Source organism: Saccopteryx bilineata, chromosome 3 (genome assembly GCF_036850765.1).
Source record: "Saccopteryx bilineata isolate mSacBil1 chromosome 3, mSacBil1_pri_phased_curated, whole genome shotgun sequence".
Taxonomy (NCBI): domain Eukaryota; kingdom Metazoa; phylum Chordata; class Mammalia; order Chiroptera; family Emballonuridae; genus Saccopteryx; species Saccopteryx bilineata.
The window spans coordinates 284,966,206-284,990,483 of NC_089492.1; the positions used below are offsets into that span (position 1 = coordinate 284,966,206).

The 24,278-nt window shown below is 53.4% G+C and overlaps 1 protein-coding gene across 1 annotated transcript in view; it reads right to left on the reverse strand.

Annotated features, from left to right (window-relative positions):
• TNFRSF8 (TNF receptor superfamily member 8) overlaps positions 1 to 17,857 on the reverse strand; it is a 60,828-nt gene extending 42,971 nt beyond the window's left edge. The window contains exons 1-2 of the mRNA XM_066270411.1: positions 17,651 to 17,857; positions 4,085 to 4,172 (exon numbers count right to left, since the gene is read on the reverse strand). Of these exons, the coding sequence (XP_066126508.1) occupies positions 4,085 to 4,172; positions 17,651 to 17,713 (151 nt within the window). The 5' untranslated portion in view covers positions 17,714 to 17,857. The remainder of the gene's footprint in view (positions 1 to 4,084; positions 4,173 to 17,650) is intronic.
• Positions 17,858 to 24,278: the final 6,421 nt, after the last annotated feature.

The window sequence follows — 24,278 nt, forward strand, 5'->3', positions numbered from 1 at the left end:
TTTGGTGGCAGAATTTTTTTTCCACCCAGCTCACATTTACTGAGCACCATCTTGGCAGTGGCACCGATTTGGAAATTGAAAATGAGGACCCGGCCCCCATGTGGCTTACACTCTAGTCTGGGGAAGAGAGAGTAGGAACCAGAGAAAGAAATTAGCAGGTTGGTTTCCAATGTGGCTACAAACTCAGAAGAAAATAAAAAGCAGGAGCAAGAGAGGGAAAGGCCGGGGGAGTGGAGAGTGAGCCTCAGGGAGTAGGACTTCATGGAGTCCCAGAGGACTGAAGGAGGCTGGGAGGGCATTCGAGGGAGAGGGCACTGTTAGTGCAAAGACCCTGCGGGAGGAGCAGGCTCTGCTGGTGCGTGGAGCAGGCTAACGGGGCTGGAGCAGAAGGAACAACAGAATTATGAGTGTTGACTCATTTCTCTATCCTCTTTGCCCATCTTCCACAGAGGTCCTCTCCACTGAGCATCACTTTCATAATCAGAAACACATATGGCTAGGAAAGTTGTGGTGGTGCTCTGAGGATTGTCTTGTGTCCCTCGCTCCTGATCTGCCTCCAGCCACACTCTGCCCCCAGTGTCTGATCAGCGAGCGCCTTGCTGACTCCAAATGTTCTCAGTTTGTCCTAGCATTTCTGTCACTGCCTCTCACCTCTGGCTGGACTTCAGGTGGTTAGGCAACCAGGCCCCAGCTGCTCTGACCCCAGAAACTCCCCGCACTGAGCCTGGGCCACCAGCCCCTCCCCTGGCCCCTCCCCCATGCCCCTTGGCCCTGTGCTTCTGCCAGTTCCTGAGTGGCCCACCCTGGATCCCTCCAGGCCTTGCCACGTTCTGTGCCCTCTGACCAGAGCACACCTCCTCCCCACCTTGGCCTGGCACACTCCTGCCCATCCCTAGGACTCCTTTAGATGCTGGCTCCTCAAGGAAGCCTGCACCCCAATGCTCCCACCAGGTCGCCCTCCCAGGAGTGTGTTCCCACGTGCTCCCAGCAGCACTACCTTGATTCTAACAGCCCACTGCAGCAGGCACATTTTGAAGGGGCTTCCCAGCCTAAGGGCTGCCCTTCTTGGGGAACTGCCCCTCCCCTCCCCCTCCCCACAGAAGTGGTCCAAGGCAGTCCTGGCTTTGGGGAACCAGAGCGGAGGTGAACATCTGGACTGCTCTGAGCCATCAGATGCTTTCTCCCTGGCTTTGGATCGAGGCTGGAAGATGTTTTCCTGCTGTTTCTCCTGCTTCCCTGGAGAACTGCAGGCATGGAAGGGAATGGTGGGCCGGCTGAGCTTGGCCAAGGGCAGGGAGAGCAGGGAGGTTCCCTCCTCCTCCTTCCTGCTCACAGCCCTTTGAGAAACCCAAGGCTCCCAGGACAAGGTGGGATACACTCACTTGGCCCCAAACAAACCATACTTTCCACCTAACACCAGGCCTGGCTCCACATGCTTCTCCTATACTTGGGCAGGCCTGGCATATCTACAGGGAGGGCCCTTCCCCTCCCCCTCCCTAGGGGAACCAGGGGGAGGGGGCTATCCAGGAAGCAGGGTGCAGAAGAGGGAGGAGTTTGGGCTCCTCCCATCTGCTCTGCTGCCGGCCAAATGCAGTGCCTTGGGGGTCAGCACACCAGAAAGGACTAAAGGGCTTGGGGTTCCGAGTCAGATGGCCACAGTCGAGCCCCACCTGAACCAATTACTGGCACATGTCTGTGGACAAATCCCTGAACCCCACCATGTCCAAGTTCCCTTTCTGGGTTTCCGATCTTGTTCAGTGAGCTGATGTGTGGGTAAAGGCTCAGTGCTGTGGCTGGCACGGAGCATGTCCATCAGTGTTAATCACTGCCATAGTTATGAAACAGTGAGCGAGCGCCCCATCAGTGAGGGTGTGTAAGCACAGGGCTGGGGAGCAGCTGTCGAGGATGCTAGAATAAAGGGCAGTAGAGGCCCCGATCAGAGAAGGGATCTGATGACATCTAAACTCTTCAATTTCAAAGGTCTCCCTGTTTTCTTCCTTCACCCACCCGCCCCCGCGCAAACCCTGCCACACAGCTGAGCTCCGATGGCAGAGGGCGGGCAAAATGTCAGAAATTTCCCCAAGAGACCGAGGAAGGGGTTTTTGCGGGTTTTTCGTTTTTCCTCTCTGGCCTGCCCGGAAGCACAAGGTCAATAAAACTCCACCAAAATGCCCCGCCCACTACAGTAGCAGGAGGTACTCAGCTACCCTCAGTCACTGGGCCTTGGAGAAGGAACTAGGGGGGGAGTAGCCCCCTCTTTCTGAGCCACAGTGTCTAAGTGGAGGGAGCCTGGGACCAGGATGTCACTCTCTCCACGCACACTGTGGAGACTCCACCAGGTTGGGATTAAGGGGGCTGGAAGATGTGAGAAGGAAGTGTCTTTCTCCCTGCAACCGGGTATGGTGGGTCCTACGGAAAGTTGCCAAGCACTGTGGCCACACCACTCCAGAATCCTGACAGCACTGGCCTGGGGAGAAGCAGTGTACAACCAGCCATACAGCACTGGGCTAGTGATGGAAGGCTTCATGGAGGAAGGGGTGCCAGATTGCAGCTAGTGGGGACAGAGCAAGGGAGGGGGCAGGGAGGGCATCCTAGGTGCCAACAGGCATGTATAAAGGCCCAGAGACTTGAAAGCTCACAGCAGATTCAGAGGACACCAAGCATAGCAGCTCCTATAGAAAGGCCAAGGGAGAAAAAGCTGGAAAAGTGACAAGTGACTTCACTCTAAGAAGGACAAATAAACGATTTGATGAGTGGGTAGGAGAGTGGATGAAAAAGGGGAGGAGGAGGGGTGGGTAGATGGATGGAGATGGATGGCAGGATAGATGGAAGGGTAGATGAGAGGGGGATGGCAGGGGTGAGCTTATGAACTGAATTGTGTCCTCTCCAAATGCATATGTTGAAACCCTAACCCCCAATATGACTGTATTTGGGAGACAGAGCTTTGAGGAGGTGATAAGAGCGGGGCCCTGGTCCAATAAGATTAGTGGTCTCAGAGGAAGAGAAAGACGGAGATCTTTCTCTCTCTCTCTTTCTCTCCAGCCATGAGAAGGCAGCTGTCTGATAGCCAAGAAGAGATTTCTCACCAGAAGCCAGACCTTGCCTGCACCTTGATCTTGGACTTGTAGCCCCCAGAACTGTGAGAAAATAAATGTCTGTTGCTTAAGTTCCCAGTCACTGGCATTTTGCTATGGCAGCCTGAGCAGACTGAGACAGCTGCGTAGATGGGTAGATGGGTAGATGGGTAGGGGGTAGGTGATCCAAAGAATGGGGAGGGGAATGGAGGGGGAGGAGGGAGCTTGAGGAGATGCCAGTAGGGTCAGGTGGACAAGTTAGTGAGTAGGTGAAAGGTCAGGCACGTACAGGGGTGGGAACATGGCTGCTGGCTGGCCAGTTAGGCATTGAGGTCCCAAGCACTAAAAAATAAAAAAAAGGGACCTACCTGATATATACTTCAAAACCAACACTAAACCACAAAATAAAAGCAAGAAAGGTGAATACAGTTCTACTTCTTTTTCACTGTAATGACTACTCTGAATAATTTTTTAAAGACCGAAAAAACTAAATTCTTTCCCAAGATGTTTCTCCTGGTCCTTTTTTGGCCTGAGCTCCTGGCTCTGCCGGCTCTTGTGGTCTAGGAACAGATTGGCCAGGGCTTCTGCCCAGCTCTGGCCATACAGCCTTAATGATCTTGTGCATTGTGGCCTGTCACCACCCTCCAGACAGCAATGCTGGGAGGCTTAGAGGATGGGCCATCAGTAGCCCAGACTCTGGGGTCACAGAACCCTAGGCTCAAGCCCCAGCCAGTTCTGCCATTTCCCAGCTCATGATGTTGGCCAAGTTACTTAACCTTAAAGCACTCCGGCAGCCTCATCAGCAAAACGGGATATTGAAGGATAACTGTGAGGCTCTGAAGAGATGACGCAATGCATGTGAAGGTCTCGGACTAGGGTACACATAGTATGTGTTCTATGAGGGGCAGTTATTAATCAAGAACAAAAACTCACAGCAGGATGGCCTTCAGCACATCAGCGGCTTCCCATTCCCCACTCCCCATTCTCTGCAGCCCAGCACTCCCACTCACCCACAGGGCAGAGGTAACAGCACCTCCTGGCAGCCTCGTCATAGTAGAAGCTGAGGTCTTCGGGACAGGAGTCTCTGCGATCCGGACCCTGCAGGGGTAGGGCAAGCTGGTGAGGCCTGGTGGGTCCCACACCCCCATCCCTCCTCCCGCCCCTCAGGTCCTGGGAGGCCAGGTCTTCACTCAGTGACTGTCACAGTCAGGCCTGAGACCAAGCCTTACCATATAGAAGAGAAATCAGGATGGAAACACCTAACCTCACATCTCCTCGAACCTGCTCTGGCCCTTCATAACTCAGACCAAACACCTTGGAGGGTACCTGACTCTCCTCCTCTCGTGTTCACGTTCATCCCATCAGCCAGTCCTCCCAGCCTCTCTGGACCAATGTCCCCACCTCCTCCGCCTGGTCCCAGCCCCATCGCCCCTCTCTTGAATTATTCCAGTGCTTCCTACCTGGTTCACAACACAAACTCTGCTCACTTGTTTGTTAGGGTTCATTTTGGTACATGGCGTGAAACAGAGTCAAGATTCACACTTTGGGGAACCTGCACATTTGATAGCTCCCCTACATGTCTCCAGGGCTCTTTGAAAGCTAAGCCCCTTTGTAGAAGGGGGTTCAAAAGAAGAAAGTTGCTGCTGAGGCCCTGGGGAAGAGTTTGGTCCTTCCGGGTAGAATGAAACGGGCGCATGGAGCAGGTTGCCAGGCAGACTATAATAAGGGGCTCCAGGAGAGGGGAGCGGGGGCAGGATGGGGGAGCGGGGCAGGATGGGAGCAGTAGGGGGGGCAAGAGGGGGTAGCAGGGCAGGAGGGAAGAGCAGCGGGGGCCAGGAGGGGGGAGCAGGGCAGGACGGGGGAGCAGGGCAGGACGGGGGAGTGGGGCAGGATGGGAGCAGTAGGGGGGGCAAGAGGGGGTTGCAGGGCAGGAGAGGGGAGCGGGGCAGGAGGGAAGAGCAGCGGGGGGGCAGGAGGGGGGAGCAGGACAGGAGGGGGAGCAGTGGTGGGCAAGAGGGGGGTGCAGGGCAGGAGAGGGGAGCAAGGGGGTGGGGGGGCAGAAGGGGAGAAGCAGGGGGGGCAGGAGGAGAGGTGGGAGGGCATGGGGGCAGAGGGGAGGAGCGAGAGTGGGAGGGGAGGAGGGAGGGAGGCAGGAGGGGCCATGCCCCACCTGTACACCCACAGCAGTGAGATGGTGCCTGCCAGACAGGAGGTGGCCACTTAAGGGATGCATGGGACAGGGCTTTCTTGGTTTGGGGAGGAAAGCAGAAACCACTTACCAACCCCACCCCAGAGGCCTGGCTGGCCCAAGGGGCTTCTCTGCTCTTCTCTCCATTTAAGGGAACAGTGAAAATTAACACATTTTCCTGTTATGGTTAGAGAGCAGCAAGGAGGCCCCTGTGGTGGATAGGCGGGTAGATATGGAGTGTGCGTGCATTCTCCTTTTTTTGCACATCTGAAACGTCACCACATAAATCTGAAATAATAAATATAACCTGGCATTTGCATACCCGCCGTCACATGGCCCTGTCTTCACCCAAGCACGCCTGGCCTTCTCCCTCTAGCAGAAGCTCATTCTTCTCCAATAAACCAGGGGCCTCTGGGGTGGGATTCTCCGGGGGCAGAGACCACCAGGCCCGCCCAGGCTCTCCCTGGCCTGGAGCACCTAACAAGTAAGTTTGGAAGCCCATGGGTGGTGGGCTGGGGTGTGAGGGTTCAACCCTCTGGGCCTCCTGTGTATGGGGAAATTTCTGGGTCCTGGGCCTGGGTTTTCCCCTCCTGTCCTGCCTGCTCATCTCACTGGCAGCTGTGGACTGCCCAGGTCCTGGGTGACAGATGACGTGAGCCTGGCTGCTTACCTTTCACCTCCTGCCACCACACCCTGGGTCAGTGGAGGGGTGGAAAGGGCCAGGAAGAATAGGGAAGCTCCGGTATTGCATGTCACTCCCCCCAGCCATACATTTTCTCCTTCATGCCAGCCCTCTGGGGCCAGATCACCTCCCCATGTTACAGGGGAGGGAGCGGCAGCTCAGAGAGGTGCAGTCACCCACCCAAGGTCACACAGCAGCTAAGCACAGAAAGGACGTTTGCGCTTCCCTGTGTCCCCAGTTTTCTCTCCTCCTCTAGGGGTCACAGACTGCCCATGTTTAAAATAAAAATGTTCTGAGAAGGACATATTTGTGGTCTTAGTATCAAACATCCATAACCTGAACCAAATCATGAGGAAGCATCAGATAAAGCCAAACAGAGGGCCTTCCTACACACAACGGGCCTGGACGCTTTAAAAAATGCCAGTGCATGAAAAACAAAGAGCTGTGGAATGTTCCAGAATGAAGGAGACTAACGAGACAGACTGAGGGCAACGTCTGTGTTGGATCCTGAATCAAGGTGGAAGGCAGGTAGTGCCGTAAAGAATATTGAGATGCTGATGAAATTTTCATGGACTTTAGATCTGGTTATGTTCTGCTGAGGTCGAACACCTGGATTATTGATACCTTGTTTATGTCGGAGGTGCCCTCATTGTAGAACGAGCCGACATATTTAGGGGTGAAGGATCAAAACGTCTGCAACTAACTTGCAAATGGTTCAGCAAAATAAAATGGTAATAATGCTAATATCTGTATACATAAAGAGAGAAATAGAGCCATTGTGTAAAACCACATATGTAAATAATAGCACTTCAACAGAGGAAGGAGAGCAACTTGATAAATATATAAATAAGTCTGTAGTTTGCCACCAGGGGGCGATGTCTTCTTGCTGTCCGGAGGGACATGGATTTCTCAGCCAGGATGTCCAGCTGTAGCCCATCAGAGCCCCACCAGGGAGTAGAGGACCAGAGGCCTCTCTTTCCATAAGGAATTGACGGGGAAAAGGGCTAGACCCCCCAGTCCTATGGAGGTGCCGGACGGCAGTTTCCCCAGACATTCCCAGAAAGGTAGGTGGGGTTCAGGTGGGGGTACCACTCAGCTCCCTCCCAGCACCCCAAATGTCCCCAGGCTGTTGTGGCTGGCCTTTTCTGGCAGAGACACCGGGGAATTTCTTTTGGCCTATGATATCATCGTATTACAGGCACCCAGAAAATGGGGTCAGTGCAATGCACACGTGTTGTAAAAGTCACAGTAGCAGTTATTGAGCCCACAGCCCTGTCACCAGGGAAAGCTAGTCTCGGAGAGGTGAAAGACCTGCCCAAGGTCACATCGTGTGGCGGGGTCAGGGCCCAAGTCCAGGTCAGCTGACTCTTGACCACTACGTGAATGTGCAAAGCACCTACTGTGTGCCAGAGAGCTGAATGGGCCTGAACTTCACTCCAGTGGGGAAGCCATCCCACTTTCCCAGGGTATCCCAGGCCATAAGTGGAAAGAGATGGCATCTGGGGACCTGAACTTCGCCCTTGCAGCACTGTCTGTGGTCCCCACAGCTGGCCCAGTCTCAGGCCACAGACACAGCTCTCACCCCCGCCCCATTCACCCCCCTCTCCACCATCTCTCCCATCCACCCCACTGCCCTCCTATTGGCCCCCACTGCTCATTCATACGGGCCTTTCACCCTCCCTGGCTCCTGGCAGAGAGGCAGCCTCGGCATCTACGGCAGCCTCAGGAAGTCTGACCTTCTGAATTTTGAGGGTCCCACCCATTTCCACTGTCCATGGGCCTGGATGGTTCCTCAGCTCCTGCTGCCCCTGGGGAGGGGGGAGACACGACTGGGCTGTGCTCTGGCCATGGCCCGGGACAGAAGGGGTTCAAAAGGGGGAGAGTAGGAGGGGGAAGTCCAAGGACTGGAAGGGGGGCTTTTGGGTGGGGTTCCCCGGAAGGCTCGATGCAGAGCGAAGTGTCCACAGAGTGATGAGCTGTGCAGCCAGAGGCCTGTGGCTCAACCTCGGTGGCATCGAGATAAGGAGCGAGTGGCCTGAAACCTTCCCATTTCTAGGCCTGTCTATTTTCAGGCTGGTTTGGATTTCCCTATAAAACCTGGTCAGTTTCGATCACAGAAAGCCCCACCTGGTCTCAGCTATAGAGGAACAGCAGCTGGCCGCACCGATAGGAGCCCAATGTCTAGACTGGGGGACAGGGGAAGGGTTGGAGTGCGAGACTACAATCAAATACAAAATACCCAAAGGGACCAGAGCTGGTCAGAGCTAGGAGGTGTGCCCCAACTCCACGCCAGGGGATCCCCACCTCTACTATTCAAAGTGAGACCCCTGGGCCAGCAGCACTGGCATCCCTTGGGAGTGTGTTTGAAATGCAGAGCCCCAGGCTCCACCCTCCACTTACTATCGACTGCATTTTACAGGTGGGGAAACTGAGGCACATAGAAGTTAAGAAATTTGCCTGAAGTCACACAGCCAGGCGGTGTTAGAGGCAGGATTTAGCCTGAGACATTTTACACAGGCTCTTATTCACTAGGCTCTGCGTGGCTAGTCCTGTCTAATCTCTAGGTCTGCCCTCCCACCCACCAGCCCTTCCTCCCCTCTCCACCATCTGGACCTGACAGTGGCTGTCCAAGGGTCGCCTCCCATCCACCCCATCCCCCACAGCCCACTGACAGTGCAGACGCCAGGGGGATCTTTCGAAACACAGATCTAGTCTCCTTCCCTCCACCCTATGGAAGACACTCAGATGGCTTCAGCTCAGCTATGAATAAAGCCCACAGTCCTAACAGCGGCCTGAGAGACTCTGCCCCGACCCCTGGCCCTGGCTCATCTGGCCCGTGCATCCCCTGGCATCTCTCCTACCGGCCTTCCTCCCATTCCCGCTCACACCCACTCCCTCCCTCCCTCCAGCGGCCTTGTACGTGCTGGTCCCCTGACTGCCCTATTCCCCTCCTCCAGAACACCCCAACTCATCCTTCAGTCCACACGCATGCATGCCACGTCCTCAAGGGACCCCCTCCCTGATCAACATTGTCCAGGTTAGGTCTCAACAGGCTAAAATCAAGGTGTGGTCGGGGCTGGGTCCTTGCTGGAGCCGCTAGGGGAGAGTCTATTTCCTTGTGGTTAAGACGGAGGTCCTGTCTCCTCGTTGTCAACGATGGTCATTCCCAGCTTCTCGAGGCTGCCGCATTGCTTGGCTCCCATTGCCTAGTTCACGACCCCTTGCCTCCATCTGCAAAGCCCACAGCAGTGGGTCGAGTCCTGTCACATCTCTCTCCTTCCGTGTCATCTCTCTCTAACACAGCTAGGAAAGGCTCTCCACTTATAAGGACTCGTGTGAGGACAGTGGGTCCTCAGATAATCCACAGACAATCCAGGCAAACCCATCTCAAGGTCTGCACCCTTAATCACATCTACAAAGCCCCCTTTCCCATGCAAGGTGACGTAGTCCCAGGTTCTAGGGATTATGACATGGACATTTCAGGGGGCCACTGTTCTGCCGATCACAGCCTGGCTTGTAAGTAACCACCAGGCTGGGGTTTGCCATCTCTCAGTCCTGGGGGATTCTGAACCCCACTCCCCACCCCGAGGGCCCACCTGAGCTTTAGACCGAGAGACCACTTGAAATTAAAGTCATCCTCCTCCCTGACCTTAAACACACCGCCAGGCACACAGTCTGTCCCTGCCCTCATACATGCAGGCTGCAACTCTCATGGCTGTCACACCTGTGTGGCAGGGCCAGGCAGAGCTTCCCCTCTGGCCCCACCTCTGGCCTGCAGGTAGCTGAGGGGGAGTCTGCACGGCTCCCTGCAGCCCAGCCCCATGGCTGGAGAAAAACCAAAGATGGCAGACCCAGAGCCAGCCACAGAGGGCGGAGCCTGGAGGGAGCCCGAGGAACAGGTGAGCACCTCCTCTGGGATGCAGTTCACAAGAATAGTGGGCATCCTCACTGAGAACCTTTCAGGTGGGAGGGAAGAAGGAAACGAGAAGGAGTCTGTGGTCAGCAGAACAGTGTCTCTCCACAGATGCCCACATCCTATTTCCCAGAACCTATGATGAGGTCACCTGACGTGCCAAAGGGGCACTAAGGTTGCAGATGAACTTAAGGTTGCTAATCAGTGATGTTGAGATGGGTAGGCCATCCTGGATTATCTGGGTGGTCCCAATGTTATCACAAGTTTCCTTAAAAATGCGAGAGAGAGAGAGAGAGAGACAGAAGAGTGAGTAAGAGGGTCAGGGAAAGACGTGACAATGACAGAAGCAGGGTCAGAGAGATGCTGTGCAGCTGGCGTGAAGATGGAGGAAGGGGCCACAAGCCAAGGAATGCAGGTGGCTTCTAGCAGCTGGAAAAGCAAGAAATTGGATTTTCCCTCTAGAGCCTCCAGAGAGGAAGGCAGCCCTGCCCGTGCCTTGACTCTAGCCCAGTGACAACCATTTTGAACTTATGAACTGAAAGATAATCATTTGTGTTGTTTTAAGCCAGTGCATTCATGGTAATGATATCCACAATAGGAAACCAAACCAGGTCCCCACTTGAGAAGGCAAAGAATAAGCCCAAGTCCCTCTCCACCATGCATTCATCAAAGAGGCCAGGCGCGGGGCTAGGTGCTGGGGGAGACACAAGGGCCAGTTCCAGGCAGTCTGTTGTCATGAAGTCAGCTCCCAGAACAAGCACACAGGAGACACCAAGTAGCAATCCATGGAATGAATGAAGGGAGGAGAATCCCAAAGATGAGATCAGAAAACACACAAGTCACAAACGCAAAGCAGAGTAAGTATCCTGGGATAAAGGGGAGAAAAAGGAAAAACTTGGGTGGACTCGTGAGGGCTTCATGGAGAAGGAGCACTTCTATTTATTCTTGAAGGGTGGGTCAGATCTTGACAGGAGGAAGTGCAGGGGGGGTGCCTCCCAGGCCGAATGCACCGCTCAAGTGCAGAGGCGGGAAAGAACAGAGCTGCTGGGCCTTCGGGGGCTTGATGGACTGGACAGTGGGCACTGAAGGAAATGTGCCCAAGACCCGAGGTGAGACAGTCTGCCCTTAATTGTCATTTCTCACACAGTGTTCCCTCAAATGCTTGTTCTGCAGGATGTCAGCAGGCGACAAGCAAAACAAAAACAGTGTGCTCAGAATCACTGGATTCCGCCTGAGAGGTTTTCACTGGAAATCATGGGGCCTCTCTGAAGGCCTTGTCTGTGCTTACTTGCTCTCTGACTCTCCAAGGAATGGTTGGGGCCGAGGGACAAGATGTTTCCCAATCTCAGCTGGCCACAGAAACCTTTTCTCATGAAACTTCTACTCCCTGGATGCAACTTTTGAAACTGTTGCCTTTGGCAATGGAGAACTACCAATGGTTGTAGAGCAACTAATAAAAGAGGGGGTGGGTGGGATAAAGGCAAGTAAGTCAACATGGCCAAGGTCTGGCTTTGAGGCCAAATTCTGCAACAGCTTACTCCTCGTTTCCTATGACGTCCCTCCTGCCCAGGGAAACCCCAGCTGGCCGCATGGGCCTCTTGTTCAGATTGCAGTCTTCCTGAAAGTTCTGGGGTTGCAAGCAAGTGTCTGAGCCTGGGGGCCTCCTCCCCCACAGACTCAGGTGAAGATGAGCACAGGCCCCTGTGGGCTCCCACGCATTTGAGACAGCTCTCCACGCAGTGCTGGTCACACTGTCCTCTGCGTCTCTCTTCCCCAGCTGCCGCCCTGGAGGGCAAGCCCTGGAACTGGTTCACCTTCAGCCTGCGCCCACAATGCCTAGCATATACAACAGGCACTTAATAATGGCTTACCCTCACACAGCACGTGCGCGGTGCCAGGGGGGCTCTTCTCGGCACCTTCCGCGTATTAACCTATATGACTCTTCCCGCAGCCCTGCAGGGGAGCTGCCGTTCTTATCCCCCTTCTATGGACAGGGGAACCGAGGCACAGAGAATTGACTTAACCTGCCCAAGAGCACCATATGGTAAGTGTCAGAAACAGGGTACAAACTTGGCAGGGTGACCCAAGAGCCCATACTCTTAACCAAGATGCTCGATGGTCTCCCCCCCAAAAAAGATGTGACAAGCAGTGGACCAGATTCAACAAGAGGAAACGTGGTAGGTAGCATTCAGGCCCCCAAAGATGCCCACGTCCTAACCCCTGGAACTTGAGACTATATGTTTCCTTACACAGCAAAAGGGACGAGGGCGATGCGACTCAGTTTAGGATTCTGAGATGAGGACGTTATCCTGGATTATGCGTGTGGGCCCCAACATCATCACAGAAGAGGGACAGGGGCAGAGAAGGAGACGGGACAACAGAAGCAGAGGGCAGCGTGACCAGGACCGGGGGCTGAGGAATGCAGGCGGCCTCCGGAAGCTGGGAAGGCCAAGGACACACTTCCCTGGGGCCTCCGGAAGCTGGGAAGGCCAAGGACACACTTCCCTGGGGCCTCCGGAAGCTGGGAAGGCCAAGGACACACTTCCCTGGGGCCTCCGGAAGCTGGGAAGGCCAAGGACACACTTCCCTGGGGCCTCCGGAAGCTGGGAAGGCCAAGGACACACTTCCCTGGGGCCTCCGGAAGCTGGGAAGGCCAAGGACACACTTCCCTGGGGCCTCCGGAAGGAATGCGCCCTGCTGGCCTTTTTCAGACTTCTGACCTCCAGAGCTCCAAGGTGATACCTTTGTGTTGTCCTAAGCCACCACATTTGCGATGACTTGCTACAGCAAGAAGAGAACCCTAATATAAAATGTGAGCAGGAGGAATGGGAGAGCATGCTTTTAGGTTGGAATGAGTCAACAAGATAACTGTGCTGGCCAAGAAAATATGAGATCTTAGGGCCACATCAACAGAAGTCAGGGGGCTCCAGTGAGGGAGGTGTCACTGTTCCTCTGTACTGGCCCAGACAACACCAGGAATTCTATAGTCTCCTCCTAGTACCAGAGACCTAGACCAGGGGCCCCAGCTCTGCAGGGAGCTCCATACTTTCACACTCAACCGCCATTGGATGCCCGAACGTGGGCAAAACAAACTTCGTGTTTTTCTCCGACACACCTCTCTGTCCCGTGCCTTTGTAACCAACGCCACCATTCGACCAGGTGCGGAGCCCCCACACCTGGAGAGGGTCCCGACTCCCCTGGTGACCTCTGCACTCACACTCAGACCATCGGCAGGTCCTGTGGATTCTGCTCCCATTTACATTCCTGGCTCCACTTGTTCCTCCGCTGGACCACAGCAACAGCCTGACTTCCGGCTTCCTCCCCCTCCCCCAAAGACAGAGGGAACTTGACAATATGCCATGTGATGTCACTGATGTCACTCCCCTCCAAAACCAGCAGTCCACAAAGGTCTGTGTTATCCCTTACTTCCCTGCCACCTTCTCCACCACACCCCACCTCACCCACTCTGCTCCAGCCACGCTGGCCTGTTCCTGTTCCTCCAGCCTCGGTTCTCTGGGCCCAGACGCCCTTCTGTTAATGTCCCACTGCTGGGCTACCCCTTTCCATTCCTGTGCATGTCACTGCCTCCTGGAGGCCCTCTTCTTTTCCCCACCTGGGGTAGCTGTCCTGCCTCTCTCACATGAGCTTGTTACAATCGTCTCGATGGTAACTAGCAGCAGTCTGTCTGTCGACCATCCGTTCCATGAGGCAGGGGCTGGCTGTGCTGGGCATGGATGTCCCTGCAGCATCAGAACTCTCTCCGGCAAACAGTGGGGGTTGGATAAAAGCTTGTGAAATAAATGGATTGGTAAGAACAGGCATCGAGCCCATGCCACGTGAGGAATGAATGTTGGAGGCCCTGAGTGGTGTGATTGGCCAGGAGACCTCGGGGCCCAAGGTTGAAGCCTTCACGTTGCTGGGAGGCACTTTGGAGAAAGCAGGAGCCGGCTGACTTACGCAGCCCCAGCTTCCAGAACCAGGACCAATGGGTAGAAGGTTCGAGGAGAGAGATTTCAGTGCCTCCTAAAGACCGTCTAAATGTGAAGCTAAACCAGGGTAGCATGAGCTGCCTTGGGAGGGAGCGAGCGCCCCGTCACCAGAGGCCTACAAGCAGAGGCTGAGGGATTACCTGGAACAGAAGACCCTGGAGCCAGGCCTGGCACGGGACAGCTGTTCTCATAAGATTTTCTGAATGAATGAATGCACACATGAATGAACGAATACATGAATATTTGGATGAGTGTCCCCAAGATCTAGGTGTTCTAAGTGGACTGAGCAGCATGTAAAAAGTCCCTTCCCACCAGGGAGGCCACTGAGAACACCTAGTGGTTTTTGACCATTGGCAGGGAAGGTTCTGGAACAAGATCTTGCTGACCTCAGCCGCACAGCTCACTGCGGGAGGTGGGAGGAGAGATGCTGGAGATCTGGCCCTGTTGGAGCGGCCTTTGTGGACGTGCTGCCCATCGGGTCTGGGACTCTGGTCCTCCTCTGCTCCTGCCCAGTCCTGGCACAGTGAGTGAGACCTCCCCTACCTCTGAGCCTCACCTCCTCGTCCGGAAAATGGGGGCCATGATCTCGGGCAGGCCACCCCCAGCGTCAGCGCACAGGCCCCACGAGGGCACACTGGCTCAAGCTAGGCTAAACGAACCTTCTGTGCCAAGGACCCCCCAGCCTCCAGGGGCTCCCCAGGCCCAGACACAGGCCTCCTTTGGCCATTTTCCTTTTAATGATGTTCCTGAAGCGACGGGTAGAGGGGGGCAGTGAGGAAGGTGCTGATGCTAAGGATGAATCACAGTCGCTCAAGAAGCATCTCTAGGTCAGATATGTGTGGGAGCAGAGCAGAGACTTACAGTAAACGTGGCCCTTCTCCCAGCACTGACTGCTCTCAAGCTGAGTAATGCCCCCCACCCCACCGCGCTCGCCTTGCTGCCCCGGCCTCCCCGAGGAAGGGGATGCCTGGACTCAGACCAGCCCACACCCCCTTCACCCCGCACTCGGGGTCTCCTCGTCCACGTGGAGCTCTGCCTCCATGCATGATGTGAGTCCCTGGGCAGTGCCCCCTTTTCAAAACAGAATCAGAAAGTCTCGCCAGCCCTCCTGCAGTAAAATGCCACCAGGAGCGCTCCACCCCAGGGGGTCCGGAGCTCAAGTTCGGAAACCCTGGTGGGATTCCAAATGCGTTACTTGTCACCCAGCCAGGAGTCATCCATGAGAACCTTCCCCAGCAGTGTGATCACACGGGCAGAGGTCTACATCTGGCTGGAGGAGAACGGAGCTGGAAGTAGGGGGCACAGACATGCCTGTAGCCTCCCACCAGCATGGAAGATGCTGGCGGGGAATTCTAGGTGGGCAGAGCTTGGGGGAAAGCTCTGGGCCTCTGTCCCCTGCCTCCTCCACCCCAAGGTGCCTGCATAGAAAAGGTGGAGGCCAGGGGAATGACAGATCAAAGGGCCTCTCAGGATTTGCACTGAAGTAATCCTGCATCATACTACCAAAACTACTCTTGGGGAGACTGTGGTATGAGGCATCAGAAGCCAAATCTCTTTCTCAGAAAGTGACACACAGCAAGAAAGCATTTTTGCCCCAAGGAGCAACCACAAAAAAAAAAATGACGCTGTCTTGTAATATGCATCTGTCTTGTAAAATCGGATAGTGATAAAAAAAAAAAAAGATTTAAAATTCAAGCCCCGATTTGGTGTTTTGTTTGTTGTTTTTTCTAATAATAAACTTCTCCAAATCTGGGGCAACAGAAATGCAAGAAGGCTAAAGGGTGGGTGTGAGGGAGGTGCCAAACTAGACAGGCAGCCCCTCCCCCACGGGTGCCCCATTCCTGCCAAGAAATGACCCTGTGTCTGAGCCCATGGGACACTCAGCCTCTCTAGAAGGCGGGAAATGCAAATGAAGACAACAAGGATATGGCCCTTCGCACCGATCACATTGACAAAAATGTAAACTCCGATAAGATCAAAAGTCGGTTAGGATGTGGGGAAGCTGCTACTCTCATGCTGCCCGTGGGAGGGTGAGTTGTCCAGCGCCCTGGAAGGCAGTTCAGCGAATCTTTCAATTTGCACGCATTGTCACCGGGCACCTCCATGCTCTCTCCTCAGCTTCTTCTCTGGGAAAGAGGGAAGCACATGCCCCCATACAGGGCTGCGCGCTGCTGCATTAGCAAACAAACAAAAAGCAAGGATAGGAACTTCCTCACCCATCCTTCAGGGATGTAAATAAAGTTCCAGGGGTCCCCAAACTTTTTACACAGGGAACCAGTTCACTGTCCCGTAGACCATTAGAGGGCCGCCACATACAGTGCTCCTCTCACTGACCACCAATGAAAGAGGTGCCCCTTCCAGAAGTGCGGAGCAGGGCCGGATAAATGGCCTCAGGGGGCCACATGCGGCCCGTGGGGCTGTAGTTTGGGGACACCTGAATAAACTATGGACCCCCACTCCCGGTTTGACAGAATACTGCCTCATTTTCAGAGGTAAGCGGGGGCCCTGAGAGTCTCAGCACAGAAACTTTCCCAGCTGTGCTGCAGATATTGTAAAAGCCAGACGAAGAACTGCATGTTCTGTGTGGTGTCGTGTGTGGGACACCCTACAGATCTCTACAAAACCAAAGCAATCAGGATGAGACGATGTCAGATTAAGCTTAATTTGTAGGGTTTCCACTTCTTGCTTTAAGGATGCATTTATACATTCTTGCCTGGCCTGTGATGGCGCAGTGGATAAAGCATTAACCTGGAATGCTGAGGTCGCAGGTTTGAAACCCTGGGCTTGTCCAGTCAAGGCACATATGATAAACAATGAATGAACAACTAAAGTGAAGCAACTATGAACTGATACTTCTTGCTCCCCACCCCTATCCTCTCTCTGTAAAAATCGATGAATAAAATATTTTTTTAAAAAAGAAAGGATATATTTATACATTCCTTGTGTAATGAAATACATATTATTTTTTTTTACTTAAAGAGGGGATTTCATTCTATAGAAAGAAAGGACACAAACTTCAGTCCCCTCGCACATTCCTTTCTCCCCTTTACCCCCCCCCAAGACCTGGCACCCCAAACTCTCCCCCTCCCCCAGGTCATCAACAGAGGGCTTAGAGGGCAGTGGGGGAGGGGGCTCAGAGCAGAGGGGGCTGCTCTGTCCTGGTACACTGTCAGCAGCCTCCTCTGGGGGGGAGGTCTCTCATTGTCGCACTGAAGAGGGATGGCTTCATGTTCCCCCTTTCCACTTACCCTCTCCCTCCTTCTGCCCCAAGTCCACGCACCTACCCTCCACCCCTGCCCTAAGATCTCTCCCTCCCTTCCTGGACCCTCTCCAGCCAGTGGCTGGTTTAGGGAGCAGGGTGGTGTAGCAGGGTGAGCCCAACACCAACCTCTTCTGGCCAAGGGAGGCACAACCCGGCTTGCCCAGACCCCTGGGAACCTCACCCGCCCTTCCCGGGACCCCCACCCACAAGCCACCTGCCTCCTGCGGGCAGCCCCCTCAGCTCCATTAATGATAGATAGATAAAGAAATAATCCCCTTTTGCTGCCAGGGTGGGGAGAGGGCGCCCTACCAGTCTGTCAGCCAACCTCCCACCTATAAAGCTGGCATATTCTGGTCCTCCTGCTTGTCACCTGCGCCCCCTCACTCCACTTGGGCGGGGGAATGAAGCCAGGAGCGTCCCTGTCCTCCCCTGCGTCCCACGTGCTCCATCCACACTGTTGAGAACTCAGAGCAACAGTGAGAAGGAGGGGTTCCCTGGACCGCTGGTGCCCCCCCCTCCAGGCTACTGAAAAACCCCCTTACCTTCTGGAAGGCTCCGAACGCCCCTAGGAGAAACAGTCCCAACACCACGCGTAGGGCGCACATCCCTGATGGAGTTGGGTGGGCTGCCGCGCTCAAAGCGCTCAACGCGCTCAACTAGTCAGCAGTCAGCGTGCTGGCTGACCCGCAGCAGCGCCCCTCGCTGGCGCCCGACCTCACGCGGTGAAGTCGCTGCTCCTTCCCCGGGATTCAGCCTTTACTCTTCCCCTCCTGCAGGCGCAGTGGTTAACCCAGAACTAATGCAAAGAACGGGCCACTAGCAGCTGAAGAAAAAAAAAGAGGGGACAGACACGTGCAGAGATGACTCAGAACAAGTCACACACCCCTTTTACTATTTGAGTAGCTTGCCCTGGATTTGACAGAAGTCCCCAGTTGAAGGGATTGAGGGGAAGAAAGCGCAGCTCCTGCCCCTGGAGGGAGGGACTCACTGGAAAGTGGGTGTCTCCAGCTGGTCCCAACCATTCCATATCACCCCCATCCCAAGGAAAAGCAAAACCTGAGTAGGTTCCGGCTCCTTACACTCTGATCAACTCAGACCTTCTCTCCTGCCCTGGAGATTGTTTGGAAGAGACATTGGAGTAAGGAGACTGCAGAGAAAGCCACCACCATCCGCTGAGCCCCATTCATATATATTTACTATAAAATGAATCAGTAGATGGATGATAGAAGGATGGGTCTGCAGGTGGATGGGTGGATAAATGGTAGGGGGTGGGTGAGTGAATGAGTGAGTGGGTGGATAGATGGATGGTTGAGTGGATGGGTGAGTGGATGGGGGGTTGGGGTGGATAGGGTGATAGATGGGTGAGTGGATGGGTGATGCATGGATGGATGAATAAATGAGTGGGTGGATGGATAGGTGGAAGGTAGATAGAAGGATGAATGGACAGTGGGTGGGGTAGTAGAACAGGTGGTGGGTAAATGGATGAATGGGTGTCTGGGTGAGTGGATGGGTGGGTGGGGGCATGGATGAGTGAGTGGATGGGTGGTGGGTAAGGGGATGGATGAATAGATGGGTGAGTGGGTGGGAGGATGCATGAGCAGGTGGGGGATGGGCGGATGGGTGAATAGGTAGATGGACTATTGGAAGGACTGATGGAGAGAATAGAATATTTGGTTATCAATTCACAGGTGTTTCCCTGTCCCCTAGAGTTTTCTGCCTAGAGGAGTTGCCTAGTAGTCTTACCTAAGAGAAAGAAACCATACTAGCTTCATTTGGATGAAGTTCTCATTTGTAGTGGGATGATTTTCCCTACCCGTGCGTCTCTACCCCGTGTCTTCTCTGTTCCTTTCGTCCTGCATTCCATATACATTCACTTGAGCATCTGAATAAGGGGCAGGTCATTTGCTTATCTTGTGTTTATTTGTTGTGTTTTTTTTCCAGATGTGGAAACTGAGGCTCAGAAACAGCCAGCCAGTGCTAGGTGCTCTGATTGCTCTACCTGTGCCCAGAATGGCCCAAGGACACTCAGGGTTCTGCACCTCAGTCTATCCAGCAAGGTGTCATGTCAACCTGACCCATGAGCAGTTGTTTCCTACCAGGACCTTCCAATAAAGTCTCTGCACCTGACCACCCCTTGCCCAACCCTCCTTGAGCTCCTGGAGTCCACCTGGGAAAACTGTCCTCCTCGGGTGTCCTCCCAGGAGACCCACTTCTGGGCGGTCCCCTGGATGCACCGGGCCTGGGATGTTTGAGCTGGGACAGGGTTAAAAAATTAAGTAAATGCTTATGGAAGTGACGCCGCACGGAGTTCACAGAACCAGGCCGGGGCAGGGGCAACCCAGGATGCCTGCTTCCCAGCCCAGAGCTTTCTACCATCGAATTGCTGGTGCTCTGAATAAATATATGCGCTTGTTCAACACACACGCACAACCAAGCGCCATCATGGCTGACACAAGGGGAAATACAAATTAACATTAATTACACATTTTAGAAGTTCCATCTTTCTAGCAATTGAAGAGATGCAAATTAAAACAATCTTTGATCCTTCTGAGACATTAAATCATCAGGGTTTTTTTTTTTCTTTATAAAAACAACTTTGGTAAAATCCCACCCCAAGGTGGAACATGAATTCATACCCTGCTGGTAAATGTTACAACCCTTTTCAGAAAGCAATCAGCAATTCTTAGCAAAGTCCACCCCTATCCCTCCCCCCACACCGCACAAAAAAATGTTTATTTACATCTTGTGGTTCAGTAATTTTACCCTAGTAAAGAAAAACTAAGGAAATAGTTCAATAGGAAAAAGAAAACTATAAATACAGGAATATTTCCTAAAATACTGTTTATAAATTTTAGAAATACCCCAAGATGACCCTGGCCAGCTGGCTCAGTAAATAGAATGTTGGCATGGGTGTGGATGTCCGAGGTTCAGTCCCTGGTCACAGCACACATGAGAAGCCATCTGCTTTTCTTTCCCTTCCTCTCCATCTCCCCTTTCGCTCTCTCTTCCCCTCTCATAGCCAGTGGCTCAGTTGGTTTGAGCATCGACCCCAGATGGGAGTTGCCAGATGGATCCGGTCAGGGCGCATATGGGGGTCTGTCTCTCTGTTTGCCCTCCTCTCACTTAAAAAAAAAAAAAAGGAGACACTGGTGCAGCCACTGTGAAAAACAGTATGGAGATTCCTCAAAAAATTAAAAATGGAACTGCCTTTTGTCCCAGCCATTCTACTTTTAGGAATACATCCCAAGAACACCACATCACTGATTCAAAGAAGAAACACACCCCCATGTTTATGGCAGCGTTGTTTACAATAGCCAAGATATGGAAACACCCCAAGTGCCTGTCAGTGAATGAGTGGATTAAAAAGCTACGGTACATATACACAATGGAATACTATGGGACCGCAAAAAAGAAGGAAATCTTGCCTTTTGCGACAACATGGATGGACCTGGAAACTATTATATTAAGTGAAATAAGCCAGGCAGAGAAAGAAAAATATCATATGACCTCACTCATTTGAGGAATCCAATGAACAATATGAACTGAGGAACGGAATAAAGACAGAAGCGGGATCAATGGTCCAGAGGGAAAGCAGACAGAGGGAAAGAGGATGATAGAAAGGGATCAGAGAAGGGAAAGAGATTGGTGAAATTATACACACATAACCTAATGTTATAGAGAGCAGAAAAGCTAATCCTAGAGGGAAAGGGGGATGTTGTGGGGAACACAGGGGAGGGGGGATGCATTCAGGGGGACACTAGAATCTACGTAAACACAATAAATTAAAATAAAAAATAAAAAAAAGAAATACCTCAAGAATCACAGCAACAGAGAATGGGTAAGTAAATTGTGGTATATCCCTTTAACAATATACCATACATTCATTATAAATGATCATTATAGCAATGGACACCTGTCTCTCCCTCCTGTCTTTTCCTTTCAGAGATTCTTAAAGGGACCGCTCCCCCAGCTTCCACCGAATAGAACCCTCACAGAGTTTTGCTGGTGGGAGGGAGGCAGGGGGTAGTGTTCTCAGCACCTGAAAAATTACAGCATTTACTTGATAGCGATAATAATAAATGCCTTTGAATGCGTACTTTATGCTAAGAGTTTTTAAGCATTGGTCCCTTGAATCCTCGGGGAAACCCCATGGAGAAGATCCTATTTTTGTGCCCATTCTGCAGGCGAGAAACTGAGGCACAGAGCAGTGACTCCATAGACCCGGGTTCCCCAGAGCCAACAGTACTCAGGGCCCTTCCCAGCCTGGCTCAGGCCTGTTTCTCTAGCTTCACTCTGAGCCTCGTCCCCTCACCCCTGCCTCAGCCGCGCGGGCCATGCTTTCCGCCTCCGTGCCTTGCCCTCACTGGTCCCCTGCTTGGAGCACTCCTCAGACTCCTGTTGCTCTTCAGGACCTGCTCCACGCCACCTTCTCTCTGCTGCTTTCCTGGCACTGTTCCCTCCCCTCCCCCAGCCGTCTTCCCAGTCAGAAAGGCAGTTTCTGTCGTTTTTGTTTTTTTTTTACCTTAATTCTAGAACTGATCTCATTGTGTCATGACTGTAATGACTGGCCTGTGCATCCATGGGCCCCAGGAAGCTGTGGGCTCCCGGAGAACAAGATGCCCGGTAGCCTGAGACCATGCCAGGCCACCAGCGGCTATGAACCAATGCTGGGTGGGCGGGAGCGGGCTGGATTCCGGGCAGGTCGCCTCTGCTGCAGAAAGCTGGGACTCTGAAAAGAGGGCCCCTGGGTGGAGGCGACTCAGGTTTCAGTGCCCTCTGCAGGTCTCAGGCGTTCTTGAACTCCCGGTGCCTGTGAAAGTGCTTTGAAGAGCTGGGAGGGGAAGTCCCGGGAGGCTCGGCAGCAGACCCTGGTGCAGGATCGCAGAGGGTCAGAGGCCCCTCCAGGGACTGCCGCAGCTCACCGGGGAGCCAAGCCCCTGACCGGCAGGGGGCAGGCAGGTGAATGGCTCTCTCAGAGGAAGTGGGGAGGAGGCAGGTGTAACAGAAAGCTCTCTGAAGGGACCAGGGGGCCTGTGTCACCAAAGGAATGCTGAGCAAGACACCAGGTTCCAACCTGATTCAGGAAATTCAGGGACTTCCCCAACAGCTGGGAACCCCAGCCCCAAATGTCTCCAAAATACCCTCAGCAGATAAAGGGATTCTTTCTGCCGCAGGCGGCAGCAGGCAGATAGGAGGCTGAAAACCAGAGGGGGAACGCCTGGCTCTGTCTGCTCTGATTGGCCCAAGCACTTTTTGGAGTCTTTCCCGAGAGCCTTGATGAAAGTAGGACTCTTCTTTAGGGGGCTCCACTGGCAGGAACTACGTGTCGGGCTGCCTCAAATTCGGGCCCCCAGAATTCTCCCCATCTTGAGGTCCAAGAACAACAGTCTGTCCCTCTTGATCACTCAGCCCAGGTCCCTAGGACAGCGATGAGAAGTGGCCACTGATGGCTGGCGTCAGGGAGTTCACTCCTCAGAGTTGGGAAGGAGCAAACATTAGGGGCTCCCAGCTGCTTGGGTGAATCCCAGTAACACCCCCTACCCAGACCCTTGGCCAGACATTTAATCCTGGCAACAAGATTTCAAGTCAGTATTGCTATCCCCACTTCACAGATAAACAAACTGAGTCTCAGAGTAGTTAAGTAACTTCCCTGAGGTCGCACAGCTTGAAGGTAGTAGGGCTGGGATTTGGCTCCAAACCAGACCTTCAAGCCTTAGCTGCCTTCTCTTTCCTGTCTAGGTCCCTGTCGCCCTTTCTTTCCCTCGGGAGAAAGAGCACCAGTCTAGGTGTCCTGGTCTGGCCACATGACTGCGAGCAAGTCACTTCTCTTTTCTGAGGGTATTAGTTACCTAAAACTTAGCAGCTTAAAGTAACAAGAAATATTATGTCACCTGTATCTGTGGGTCAGCAATTCAGCAAACACTTGACAGGGTGATTCTGCCTCAGCAGTCACACTTGGCCATCTCCATGATATTGGTTACACAGGTTGCTGTCCCCAATGTTGGCGGGGACTGCACAAATGTGGAAATGCTAGGAAGCAGGTGGGGATCCTGGAACATATTTTCTTCTCTGCCAAACATGGTTTTTTGTTTTGTTTTGTTTTTTCAGAGACAGAGCGAGTCAGAGAGAGGGATAGACAGGGACAGTCAGACAGGAACAGAGAGAGATGAGAAGCATCAATCATTAGTTTTTCATTGCACGTTGCAACATCTTAGTTGTTCATTGATTGCTTTCTCATATGTGCCTTGACCGCGGGCCTTCAGCAGATCAAGTAACCCCTTGCTCGAGCCAGCGACCTTGGGTCCAAGCTGGTGAGCTTTGCTCAAACCAGATGAGCCCACGCTCAAGCTGGCGACCTCAGGGTCTCGAACCTGAGTCCTCCGCATCCCAGTCCGACGCTCTATCCACTGTGCCACCCACCGCCTGGTCACTGCGGTGAATGTGGATTTTTTTTTTAAAAAATTTATTATTTATTTTATTGACTTTAGAGAGAAGAAGGGTGGGTAGAGAGAAAGAGACAAGAACATCAACTTGTCCCAGTGTGTGCCCTGACCAGTGATCGAACTGGCAACCTTTGCACTTCGGGACAATGCTCTAATCAACCAAGCTATCCGGCCAGGGCAAGAAGTGGATTTTAACACTACCCAGACAGGGCTGCACTGAACCCTGAATAAAACAGTAGACAGAGAGAAAGTTCTTTGGGATGCAAGGGGGGAGAAATGTAAGGAGCTTAGCTGCTCTTTGCTCCACTCACCCTGGTACCCCGGCCGCTGCTATGGCCCAGACCTTTCCATTCGGGACCATAGCCTGGTGTTCCCCTTCTCAGGGGATGAATTTACTGTGGTGTTCACCATTCCAGCCAAAAGTAAGTCACGCAGGGGCTTCAGGCACAGTGGCAGGGCCACAGGCAAGAACCTTGGGGGTCAGAGGTCTTACTTACCCAGCCCATCAGGTGACGCCAGGTGGGTGACCATCCTCTGTGTCCCGGCACAGGCCAGCTTGCTGGTCACACAGCCTTTGTTGAGGTGCTTCCTCAGTCCTCTGGCACCCAGGTCTGGGCTGAGTTGTGGCTCCGGCTTGGTAGGTGGCAGCTCTAGGTGTGGGGAGACTAGACGAAGAGTCAGGAGCCTAGATTTAAGCCCATATCTACAAACAGCCATGTGACTTTCC